This window comes from Rhinopithecus roxellana, chromosome 8 (genome assembly GCF_007565055.1).
Source record: "Rhinopithecus roxellana isolate Shanxi Qingling chromosome 8, ASM756505v1, whole genome shotgun sequence".
NCBI lineage: Eukaryota > Metazoa > Chordata > Mammalia > Primates > Cercopithecidae > Rhinopithecus > Rhinopithecus roxellana.
Window position 1 is genome coordinate 73,172,947 of NC_044556.1, and position 13,282 is coordinate 73,186,228.

The 13,282-nt window shown below is 44.7% G+C and overlaps 1 protein-coding gene across 7 annotated transcripts in view; it reads right to left on the bottom strand.

Annotated features, from left to right (window-relative positions):
* Positions 1–12,527, bottom strand: part of TRAF3IP3 (TRAF3 interacting protein 3) — a 34,267-nt gene extending 21,740 nt beyond the window's left edge. For 3 of the 7 annotated variants that reach the window (XR_004058660.1, XM_030935249.1, XM_030935252.1), the window contains exon 1: positions 7,910–8,312. Coding sequence is in view for 6 of the 7 variants with exons in the window: in XM_030935249.1 (XP_030791109.1) it covers positions 7,910–8,254 (345 nt within the window). In the remaining variant the exon portion in view is untranslated. Of the gene's footprint in view, positions 1–7,909; positions 8,313–8,964; positions 9,260–11,325; positions 11,406–12,273 lie in introns of those variants that run through there. The other 4 variants (XM_030935247.1, XM_030935250.1, XM_030935251.1 and 1 more) reach the window with 4 other exon arrangements.
* Positions 12,528–13,282: the final 755 nt, after the last annotated feature.

Below are 13,282 nucleotides of genomic sequence, written 5' to 3' on the forward strand. Positions count from 1 at the left end.
GTAGACTCCACCTCTGGGGACAGGGCACAGATAAAAAACAACAACAAAAAAGCAGCAGAACCTCTGCAGACACAAACGACTCTGTCTGACAGCTTTGAAGAGAGCAGTGGATCTCCCAACATGGAGGTTGAGATCTGAGAAGGGACAGACTGCCTGCTCAAGCGGGTCCCTGACCCCTGAGTAGCCTAACTGGGAGACATCCCCCACCAGGGGCAGTCTGACACCCCACACCTCACAGGGTGGAGTACACCCCTGAGAGGAAGCTTCCAAAGTAAGAATCAGACAGGTACACTCGCTGTTCAGCAATATTCTGTCTTCCACAACCTCTGCTGCTGATACCCAGGCACACAGGGTCTGGAGTGGACCTCAAGCAATCTCCAACAGACCTACAGCTGAGGGTCCTGACTGTCAGAAGGAAAACTATTAAACAGGAAGGACACCTATACCAAAACCCCATCAGTACGTCACCATCATCAAAGACCAGAGACAGATAAAACCACAAAGATGGGGAAAAAGCAGGGCAGAAAAGCTGGAAATTCAAGAAATAAGAGCGCATCTCCCCCTGCAAAGGAGCGCAGCTCATCGCAAGCAACGGATCAAAGCTGGTCAGAGAATGACTTTGACGAGATGAGAGAAGAAGGCTTCAGTCCATCAAACTTCTCAGAGCTAAAGGAGGAATTACGTACCCAGCTCAAAGAAACTAAAAATCTTGAAAAAAGAGTGGAAGAATTGATAGCTAGAATAATTAATGCAGAGAAGGTCATAAATAAAACGACAGAGATGAAAACCATGACACGAGAAATACGTGACAAATCCACAAGCTTCGGTAACCGACTTGATCAACTGGAAGAAAGAGTATCAGTGATTGAGGATCAAATGAATGAAATGAAGCGAGAAGAGAAACCAAAAGAAAAAAGAAGAAAAAGAAATGAACAAAGCCTGCAGGAAGTATGGGATTATGTAAAAAGACCAAATCTACGTCTGATTGGGGTGCCTGAAAGTGAGGGGGAAAATGGAACCAAGTTGGAAAACATTCTTCAGGATATCATCCAGGAGAACTTCCCCAACCTAGTAGGGCAGGCCAACATTCAAATTCAGGAAATACAGAGAACGCCACAAAGATACTCCTCGAGAAGAGCAACTCCAAGACACATAATTGCCAGATTCACCAAAGTTGAAATGAAGGAAAAAATCTTAAGGGCAGCCAGAGAGAAAGGTCGGGTTACCCACAAAGGGAAGCCCATCAGACTAACAGCAGATCTCTCGGCAGAAACTCTCCAAGCCAGAAGAGAGTGGGGGCCAATATTCAACGTTCTTAAAGAAAAGAATTTTAAACCCAGAATTTCATATCCAGCCAAACTAAGTTTCATAAGTGAAGGAGAAATAAAATCCTTTACAGATAAGCAAATGCTTAGAGATTTTGTCACCACCAGGCCTGCCTTACAAGAGACCCTGAAGGAAGCCCTAAACATGGAAAGGAACAACCGCTACCAGCCATTGCAAAAACATGCCAAAATGTAAAGACCATCGAGGCTAGGAAGAAACTGCATCAACTAACGAGCAAAATAACCAGTTAATATCATAATGGCAGGATCAAGTTCACACATAACAATATTAACCTTAAATGTTAATGGACTAAATGGTCCAATTAAAAGACACAGACTGGCAAACTGGATAAAGAGTCAAGACCCATCAGTCTGCTGTATTCAGGAGACCCATCTCACATGCAGAGACATACATAGGCTCAAAATAAAGGGATGGAGGAAGATCTACCAAGCAAATGGAGAACAAAAAAAAAAGCAGGGGTTGCAATCCTAGTCTTTGATAAAATAGACTTTAAACCATCAAAGGTCAAAAGAGACAAAGAAGGCCATTACATAATGGTAAAGGGATCAATTCAACAGGAAGAGCTAACTATCCTAAATATATATGCACCCAATACAGGAGCGCCCAAATTCATAAAGCAAGTCCTTAGAGACTTACAAAGAGACTTAGACTCCCATACAATAATAATGGGAGACTTCAACACTCCACTGTCAACATTAGACAGATCAACGAGACAGAAAGTTAACAAGGATATCCAGGAATTGAACTCATCTCTGCACCAAGTGGACCTAATAGACATCTATAGAACTCTCCACCCCAAATCAACAGAATATACATTCTTCTCAGCACCACATCGCACTTATTCCAAAATTGACCACATAATTGGAAGTAAAGCACTCCTTAGCAAATGTAAAAGAACAGAAATTATAACCAACTGTCTCTCAGACCACAGTGCAATCAGACTAGAACTCAGGACTAAGAAACTCAATCAAAACCGCTCAACAACATGGAAACTGAACAACCTGCTCCTGAATGACTACTGGGTACATAACGAAATGAAGGCAGAAATAAAGATGTTCTTTGAAACCAATGAGAACAAAGATACAACATACCAGAATCTCTGGGACACATTTAAAGCAGTGTGTAGAGGGAAATTTATAGCACTAAATGCCCACAAGAGAAAGCTGGAAAGATCTAAAATTGACACTGTAACATCACAATTAAAAGAACTGGAGAAGCAAGAGCAAACACATTCAAAAGCTAGCAGAAGGCAAGAAATAACTAAGATCAGAGCAGAACTGAAGGAGATAGAGACACAAAAAACCCTCCAAAAAATCAATGAATCCAGGAGTTGGTTTTTTGAAAAAATCAACAAAATTGACAGACCGCTAGCAAGACTAATAAAGAAGAAAAGAGAGAAGAATCAAATAGACACAATAAAAAATGATAAAGGGGATATCACCACCGACCCCACAGAAATACAAACTACCATCAGAGAATACTATAAACACCTCTACGCAAATCAACTGGAAAATCTAGAAGAAATGGATAATTTCCTGGACACTTACACTCTTCCAAGACTAAACCAGGAAGAGGTTGAATCCCTGAATAGACCAATAGCAGGCTCTGAAATTGAGGCAATAATTAATAACCTACCAACCAAAAAAAGTCCAGGACCAGGTGGATTCACAGCTGAATTCTACCAGAGGTACAAGGAGGAGCTGGTACCATTCCTTCTGAAACTATTCCAATCAATTGAAAAAGAGGGAATGCTCCCTAACTCATTTTATGAGGCCAACATCATCCTGATACCAAAGCCTAGCAGAGACACAACAAAAAAAGAAAATTTTAGACCAATATCCCTGATGAACATCGATGCAAAAATCCTCAATAAAATACTGGCAAACTGGATTCAGCAGCACATCAAAAAGCTTATCCACCATGATCAAGTGGGCTTCATCCCTGGGATGGAAGGCTGGTTCAACATTCGCAAATCAATAAACATAATCCAGCATATAAACAGAACCAAAGACAAGAACCACATGATTATCTCAATAGATGCAGAAAAGGCTTTTGACAAAATTCAACAGCCCTTTATGCTAAAAACGCTCAATAAATTCGGTATTGATGGAACGTACCTCAAAATAATAAGAGCTATTTATGACAAACCCACAGCCAATATCATACTGAATGGGCAAAAACTGGAAAAATTCCCTTTGAAAACTGGTACAAGACAGGGATGTCCTCTCTCACCACTCCTATTCAACATAGTGTTGGAAGTTCTGGCTAGGGCAATCAGGCAAGAGAAAGAAATCAAGGGTATCCAGTTAGGAAAAGAAGAAGTCAAATTGTCCCTGTTTGCAGATGACATGATTGTATATTTAGAAAACCCCATTGTCTCAGCCCAAAATCTCCTTAAGCTGATAAGCAACTTCAGCAAAGTCTCAGGATACAAAATTAATGTGCAAAAATCACAAGCGTTCTCAAGCGTTCTTATACACTAGTAGCAGACAAACGAAGAGCCAAATCATGAATGAACTTCCATTCACAACTGCTTCAAAGAGAATAAAATACCTAGGAATCCGACTTACAAGGGATGTAAAGGACCTCTTTAAGGAGAACTATAAACCACTGCTCAGTGAAATAAAAGAGGACACTAACAAATGGAAGAACATACCATGCTCATGGATAGGAAGAATCAATATCGTGAAAATGGCCATACTGCCCAAGGTTATTTATAGATTCAATGCCATCCCCATCAAGCTACCAATGAGTTTCTTCACAGAATTGGAAAAAACGGCTTTAAAGTTCATATGGAACCAAAAAAGAGCCCGCATTGCCAAGACAATCCTAAGTCAAAAGAACAAAGCTGGAGGCATCACGCTACCTGACTTCAAACTATACTACAAGGCTACAGTAACCAAAACAGCATGGTACTAGTACCAAAACAGAGATATAGACCAATGGAACAGAACAGAGTCCTCAGAAATAATACCACACATCTACAGCCATCTGATCTTTGACAAACCTGAGAGAAACAAGAAATGGGGAAAATATTCCCTATTTAATAAATGGTGCTGGGAAAATTGGCTAGCCATAAATAGAAAGCTGAAACTGGATCCTTTCCTTACTCCTTATACGAAAATTAATTCAAGATGGATTAGAGACTTAAATGCTAGACCTAATACCATAAAAACCCTAGAAGAAAACCTAGGTAGTACCATTCAGGACATAGGCATGGGCAAGGACTTCATGTCTAAAACACCAAAAGCAATGGCAGCAAAAGCCAAAATTGACAAATGGGATCTCATTAAACTAAAGAGCTTCTGCACAGCAAAAGAAACTACCATCAGAGTGAACAGGCAACCTACAGAATGGGAGAAAATTTTTGCAATCTACTCATCTGACAAAGGGCTAATATCCAGAATCTACAAAGAACTCAAACAAATTTCCAAGAAAAAACAACCCCATCAAAAAGTGGGCAAAGGATATGAACAGACATTTCTCAAAAGAAGTTATTCATACAGCCAACAGACACATGAAAAAATGCTCATCATCACTGGCCATCAGATAAATGCAAATCAAAACCACAGTGAGATACCATCTCACACCAGTTAGAATGGCAATCATTAAAAAGTCAGGAAAGAACAGGTGCTGGAGAGGATGTGAAGAAATAGGAACACTTTTACACTGTTGGTGGGATTGTAAACTAGTTCAACCATTATGGAAAACAGTATGGCGATTCCTCAAGGATCTAGAACTAGATGTACCATATGACCCAGCCATCCCACTACTGGGTATATACCCAAAGGATTATAAATCATGCTGCTATAAAGACACATGCACACGTATGTTTATTGCAGCACTATTCACAATAGCAAAGACTTGGAATCAACCCAAATGTCCATCTGTGACAGACTGGATTAAGAAAATGTGGCACAAAAACACCATGGAATATTATGCAGCCATAAAAAAGGATGAGTTTGCGTCCTTTGTAGGGACATGGATGCAGCTGGAAACCATCATTCTTAGCAAACTATCACAAGAAGAGAAAACCAAACACCGCATGTTCTCACTCATAGGTGGGAACTGAACAATGACATCACTTGGACTCGGGAAGGGGAACATCACACATCGGGGCCTATCATGGGGAGGGGGGAGGGGGGAGGGATTGCATTGGGAGTTATACCTGATATAATGACGATGGGTGCTGACGAGTTGATGGGTGCAGCACACCAACATGGCACAAGTATACATATGAACAAACCTGCTCTGCACGTTATGCAGGTGTACCCTAGAACTTAAAGTATAATAAAAAATTAAAAAAAAAAAAAAAGAATAGACATGAGAGCTTGCTTTCTGTCTCTGTTCTCTGCCTTGTGAGGACACAATGAGAAGAAGACCATCTGCACAGCGGGAAGAGTGCTCTCATCAGACACCAGATCTGCAGGATCCGTGGTCTTAGACCTCCAGACTCCAGAATTGTAATAAATAAATTTCTGTTATTTAAGCCGCCCAGTCTGTGGTAATTCATTACAGGACAAGGACAATGTTTCAGGTCCACAAAACCAAAGTAGCCCACTCAAGTTTCAGAGCCACATGGGCTTCTCCTGCTCCTGACATCCTTGTCCTGACTGGCAGAAATGGTCCTCCTCAGGCCAGGCATATGTGGAGCTGTACTTTTCTCCAGTTTTTCTCTCTAGAATCTCTAGTTTTTGTTTTTTTTTTTGTTTTTTTTTTTTTTTTCCCTCTCTCTCTTTACCTTGTTTGGTTTTGGCCACTTAGATAGCCAGCATGGTGATGTGGAAAGAGAACTGGTCTGAGGGGCCAGTAAGGGGATCTGGGTTCAGATCCCATCTTTTCTAGGTCTCAGTCTTCTGTCTGTGTAGTGAGGAATTTGGAGTAGATAATCCATAAGATTCCTTCCATATTCGAAGGAAAACTTCCTTCCTCTTAGTAACAGCTAGAAAATCATTGAGGTTTTGTGTGAAGACTAGGTAAAGTGGGGAGTTGTGGGGAGGTTTTTTGCTTTAGTAAACAGTTTGTTTTCTTTTGCAACTGGGCTCTGGGATCATTGCTCTGAACAGTATCTCCTATTGAGCATAACAGATCTACTAGTTAAGAAGCCCTAATGGAGTACCCACTCTGGGTAGGACACAATGCCAAGCATTTCCACGGAACATAGTGGACACATCCCTGCTGTGAACATGCTCACAATCTCAGTAGGAAGACACAGATGGTTCGCTGGCCAAGATCATCTCAGCATACCCTGGTTTTTGCCAACACTGTTCCTTTCCAGGCCAGACTAATGGGCCCTCTAAGGGTTACACAATCTTTGAAGATTTTAACCTCACAAGCCCCATAGACAGCAGAGGTGGCCTGGAGAAGCCAGGGAAGGCTTCCTGGACCAGATGAGGCTGTAGCCGAGTGATTTAATAGAATTGGAATGACACCAGAGAAAGAGAGAAGAGTGGGCACAACAGCCTTGCAGAAGAAGAGAGGACAGATATGTCTGTGTGTGTGTCAACAGGATTGCCCTGTGTACTTGGCATATAATAAGCTTTCAGTAAATATTTGCTGACTGATGGATGAATGAATGCTATAAGATAGCTGTAGAAGATATGTGTATATTGCCTAAGTTTGAACTGATATAGGTGTTAGCTTTGGAATTATTTTTATTTGTTTTATTTTAAGTTTTTTAGAGATAGGGTCTCCCTTTGTTGACCAGGCTGGAGTGCAATGGTGTGATCATAGCTTATTGCCGCTTTAAACTCCTGTGTTCAAGTAATCCTCCCATCTTTGCCTCCTGATTAGTTAGGACTACAGGTATGCACCACCATGCCTGGCTAGTTTGTAAAGTTTTTGATAGAGACAGGGACTTGTCTCTATCAAAAGACTGGTCTCGAACTCCTGGCCTCAAGTGATCCTCATGTCTTGGCCTTCCAAAGTGCTGGGATTACAGGTATGAGCCAACATGCCCAGCCTGGAATTGTTTTAAAAATTTTTTTTTTCTCTCTTACAAGTCAAGTGCAGAGCCGGGCGCGGTGGCTCAAGCCTGTAATCCCAGCACTTTGGGAGGCCGAGACGGGCGGATCACGAGGTCAGGAGATCGAGACCATCCTGGCTAATACGGTGAAACCCCGTCTCTACTAAAAAAAATACAAAAAACTAGCCGGGCGACGAGGCGGGCGCCTGTAGTCCCAGCTACTCGGGAGGCTGAGACAGGAGAATGGCGTGAACCCGGGAGGCGGAGCTTGCAGTGAGCTGAGAGCCGGCCACTGCACTCCAGCCTGGGCGGCAGAGCAAGACTCTGTCTCAAAAAAAATAAAAATAAAAATAATAAAAAAAAAAAACAAGTCAAGTGCAGAACAAAAAGAGCTAAACAAACAAAAACACAATAGCAAAAATCTCTGAATAAGTAGCTGTTGGCAACTTTACTGTAAGAAGCTCTTAGCAACTTTACTATATGACTGAGGAAGAAGGACTTGATTTAGATCACTTTTAGCGACCTTGAGCCCACCCATCCTCCTTGTCCAGAGAAGGTCCCGGAGCACAGAGCAGTATGTCCCTTGACATGGCCCACCTGCTCTCTGGGAGAAGAGATCCTGCTGGCACAAGACAAAGGTTCCTTGAGGACAGTCACCTGGCCTGGCCGCCTGGAGGGCCCTTGCTCCCTGGCCTGGGGACGGTGCGCCTTGCCCTTCTCCTCTAGCTCCAGGTTCCTCCTCCTGAAGAACTGCTGCAGTCGAGCTCTCTGGAGCTGCTCTCTCTGCTGGATCCTCAGCGTCTTCCCCACCTGGCGGCAAGTGGTCACATTGGGACGGCAGCGGCGGCTTTCACGGGTCTCTTGCCTGCGCTCACACTTGGCCTCATAGCTCTCAGCCCACCGGGCCAAGCCAGGGGAGGGCCTGGGGTCTGGGCTGATCATGATGACCTCCAAGCACCTGTTGCGCTTGGCTTCCCGTTCCTGGAATAGATGCCTGGATCTGCCAAATGCCAAGAGGGAGGAGAAGGGGAGGGGTCAGAAGATGGGCAGAAAAATGACTATCTCCCTAGACCAGGGGGCAGAAATAGCACAGAGTTCCATCCATGTGGGTTGAAAACTGAGGACATGGTGGTATCAAACTGGGAGTCAGGACTCTTGGTCTCAGTCTCTAATGAACTAATACAACCTTATAACAGCGATTTCCTGCTCTTCTCTAGCCGATGTTTCCCCTTTGTAAAGTAAAAGGGTCTCTGTGGCTGCCACTTACTCCTTGACTGAACATCTTACCATGCCTCTAAGTCAGGGGAACATGATAAATAATTGATTAAAATAATAATGAGCTTATAGCCTCTTGGATGGAAGATGTGTGTTCATTTTCCAGACTTCTAGAGAAACAGCTAAGTTCAGCCCCTCTGCCCTCTTATCCCCCAGTTGAAAAAGAAAGTCAGTATCTTTACTGCTCCCCTGGTCCAAGCTGTTACTAACATAGTTGAGTGACACTTCTCAAGATCTGGAGGGCTAACCACACCCCCCTCAGGTGGTGACCAGTCCTATGACCAGCACTCGCTGCTCTCTTCGTGACTTTTAGCAACTAGCTTATGAGTCTGGACCTGGCATGGTTTAGGAGGAAACCCTACCCTAATTCCTCCAACCTGCTGTCCTGACAATGGTCCATGGGCCCCCCACTCCAAGCTCAGGACTGGGCCATGTCTCTCAGGTGCAGATCAAGTTCCATCAGTATTGACTGAGCATCTGCCACATGCCTAGTGCTGGCCGAAACCCATTTCAGAGCATCTGGCTCCAATACTCTTGGAAATGAGGGTTCCATTTCTTTAGGATCATCTTCTTGTCAGGGCTAATTCTGGTGCCAAGTCTGCTTTCCTTTGCCAAGACACAGATTGTGCCATCCAAACCCACAAGCACATGAATTATACCTCAATAAGGCTGCTGCAATCAGAAAAGAAACAAAACAAAAATAGTAATCAGAAGTTTCCAGGGAGCCAGAGTTGGTGTAGGGGCCACAGGATGTCCCTCTGCATGGCCTTACCTGGTATTCACATAGCACCCAGACCAAATCCCCCTTTCCTTCTCTGTGCCTTTCTCTTTCCTACTCTTCCCCACCTACCTTCTGCAGTTTATCCTACTAGAACCCTCTGGTCACTTTGCTGAGTTGGGCTGGACTTGGATTAGCTGGATCCTGAGCGTTGGAAATTCTGTGTCCTGCCTCCTCTGATCACTGGAGTCAGACCAAGGACTGATGAAGGAAGAGGGACTCCCCCTCACAGCTGCTGCTGCTTCTCTTCCTCCCACGACCTCATTACCCACCACCCTGGGAGGAGGGTATCTCAGCTTCACCAACCAGCAGGCATTTGCTAGCTGTAACCCCTCGGGGTTTATTTATAGGCTAAACAGACTCAACAGGTAGCAGAGTCTCTGCCCCTTTACTGGTACTTCGCTATCCTGGCTCAGTCTGGAATTCTCTGCAGGATTCTTGTTTTCTCTCTGATCCTACCACTCATTCCCCAGGGTCATGGGTGGGGCAGTCTTCTTCCCTGAGAGGAGTTTTGTGTGGTCAAGCCCTGGACACTCAAATGCCTGACCCTTGAGGGTTGGAGGAGCATACTCTGGTGTCAGGCAGCATTGATTCCAAACAGAAATGTGAGGTTGTTAATGTTTGTCTTCTACATACCCATTCTGAATGGCTGCCTTCTTTCTTTAGGTGTTTCTACTTACTCCTTCTTGGATAAGGGTGGGAGTGGGCATAGGGGATGGTCCCTTGACTTTCTCCCTGCCACATTCTTTATTTAGAGACTTAAAAAAAAGGGTCTGACAGACCCATGTCTATTGTTATAAATGACTGAATGGAGGAGACCCAGGATTATGTGCATGTGAACTCCATGTCTGGAACTTACACTCACAGCATCCCTGAGTCACAGCCCCTGGCTATTCTGCCATGGATTGCAGTGGAGAACCCTGGCTCTTGGAGTCACACTGTGTGGACTCATATCCTGTCTCTGTCACCTACTACCTGTGTGTGGTTTTAGGTAAGCTATTAAACATCTCTAAGCCCCAGTCTCCTCATTATAAAATGGGGCTAGATTGGCCGGGTGTGGTGGGTCACGCCTGCAATCCCAGCACTCTGGGAGGCCGAGGCGGGCGGATCATGAGGTCAGGAGATCGAGACCATCCTGGCTAACACAGTGAAACCCGGTCTCAACTAAAAAATACAAAAAATTAGCCAGGCGTAGTGGCGGGCTCCTGTAGTCCCAGCTACTCGGGAGGCTGAGGCAGGAGAATGGCGTGAACCTGGGAGGTGGAGCTTGCAGTGAACCAAGATTGTGCCACTGCACTCCAGCACTCCGGCCTGGGTGACAAGCAAGACTCCGTCTCAAAAATGAAATGAAATGAAATGAAATGTAAAATAAAATAAAATAAAATAAATAAAATAAAATAGGGCTAGAACCTGCCTTGTAGGTTATAAGGATTAAATGACATTTTTGCCATTAAAAGTAATGGCAAAAACCAAATATTATCCTTGTTATGCTGATGTTGGATATTGAAGACTTGGTGCTGTAAGACAAAGGTTCCAAGCTAAACTAGCACTCCTAAGACCAAGAATGCCTTCTCTCATCCTCTCAACCCTCTCTCTTTGACGGAGTATATTGTTTACCAGATTGAGGGGATGCTGGACCCAGGTTGGAGTCATATTTACTTCTCTGGTTCTTCTGACCCTGGGTTTAGGCTATAAGGAGAAAGGGCTTCTCTGTGGTCTGGACATAATCAGCATCCCAATTACACTAAGCAGAAAGGTAAGGAAGAGATGGGGTCTGCCTGTGTCACATATAAGGTGTGAGGTCCCCTCCCTGTTTGGCTCCAGCTTCCCTGCAGGTTTTGTAGTGGAGGCAGAACATTGAGAATTCTCCTACCTTCTTGCCATGAAGAGGAAAGGGCTATGGGGGAGAACACAGGGCCTGAGATGAGGTCTCTCTGGGCTCTCCACCTAGGCCACCCACCTTCATCCACTGAAACACACAGCTGCTCTGCTCAGTGCTTCCTCGGGGCAGACGTTGAGTCTTCTTACCCAAGAAAGGAGCTGCAGTGGAAATGGCTTCTTAGAGAGGGGAGTGTTCCCAGATGCCTTGGCTACCACAACTGCTAGGATTTGGTGCAGCATGCTGCATAGAACCCTACCCCAGTTTCTGGGATATCTGGACCCTACTGACTTGCTTAAAAACAAGAAGGTATGCAGGATGGCTGACAGGGATAGGCTGCTAAAGAAAAGGAAACTAGTCCCTGTAGAGTTCAAAGAAAGATCACTGGGCCACTGCCTAGGCTTTCTGGCATCTCTGACATTCCCCCCTGGCAGCATGACTGAGCTCACTTAGAGCTTGGAGGAAGGGTTACTGGCTTGGAAGGCTCAGCCTGGTCTCTCAGGCTGCAGAGAGAGAACAGGGCATGGGTCCTCACCTGACTGTGGCTTGACATGCCTTTCTGAGTCTCGCTTTTACTTCCTGGCCATGTGTGCAACAGAGGCAATGAATGACTTCCTGCATGGGTTGGCCTTCCCGGCCCAGAGCTCTCAGTGGGAACTGAGGGGAGAGGGGCCTACACTTAAGCTGCTAGGAAGGCAGTCTTGTGTTCAGGGATCCCTGCTTTGAAGAAAACTATAAAAGGTCATTTAATTCATACCCATATCACTGGATAGCCTGAACTAAGTCATTTGACTTACTCCTAATCTAATGTAATCTAATCTACTGGAACAGAGGAGTGGTACAAGCTGTACCCTGTGCCAAGGCTGTGCCACAGGATATTTTCCTGGTTACCCAAACCCCCGACACCCGTAAACTATGCCACCTGCTCTCTCTTCACCCAGGGGAGCTGGGATGGTAGAGCATCTTCTGCCCCACCCCAAAGTTGGAGTTCCCAAACCAGGACACAAAAGCATCCTCCTTCTCAGTTACCTCCGAGTCCCAGGCTCCAACTCAAGCCACTCAGGAAAGCATTCCAGCTTCTGGGCAGATCTTGGCTCTGGTCTCAGATGGAGCAAGACAGCAGATGGATAAAGCACACGCTTTCAATCCATAGGTCTGGGCCCCATTAACATGTCCTTTCTTGGTACTGTCTTTCTTTTTGCACAGCAGTCTTGCTGAAACAGGAAACAGACAAAGCCACAAGGTTTGCAAACCCCGGTTCCTCTCTCTGGCTCTCTGGCATCATCTGAGTGGGCCTCTGAACTCTGAGGCCTCCAGGGCTGGGCTCAGGAGCTCCTCCCATCAGTAGGCACCCTAGCCACCCTTTCTCTTGCTACTGGATTGGTCGAAGCTCTTGGACAATTTCAAGTCAAGATTCCTTTCCACGATTAGACAAGGATAGTCCTGTAGGTCAGATTCAGACCTTTGTGGTTTCTATGAAGGGAAAAAAAATTCCTTTTTGATGGTAAGACCTAGATGAGATGTTCTCAGTGTAGGCTTTCATGTGTATCAGGTAGTTCTTTGTGCAAAGATTTTCCTTTTTCTTTAGCTACCTCTTCCCAGTCCTGGTGTTGTAAAGAGTTTCTGCTTTTCTGAAGTAGCTGGTGTCCTTCTCAGATTCTGGAATGAGGCCAATTCTGCATTTGCTCCTTTCTAGAGCAGTGAGGGGGGTAGAAAGGTGGGTAGCTGGGGGATGAAGGAAGGAATAGAAGGCAGAATCTTCTACACATTTTTTATCCAGTCAACCAGACTAGGAAATTTAGGGAAAATCTAAAGGGAACTAATTTGTGTGCATTAAGATGAAGCCATCACAAATGATGCAGTCAGGAAATTCCCAAGAAGTTCAAGCTAAAATAGTGGAGGGGAAACTGGATTGGGACAAGTTAACCCAGCAGCTTTGTAACCTTGTAAAATTCACCTTGTCTGGATGCTACTCACTGTGGTGGTTGGATGATGTACGTGGCTCTTTGGAATTCTAAGTTTTGACACACGTGAGGCA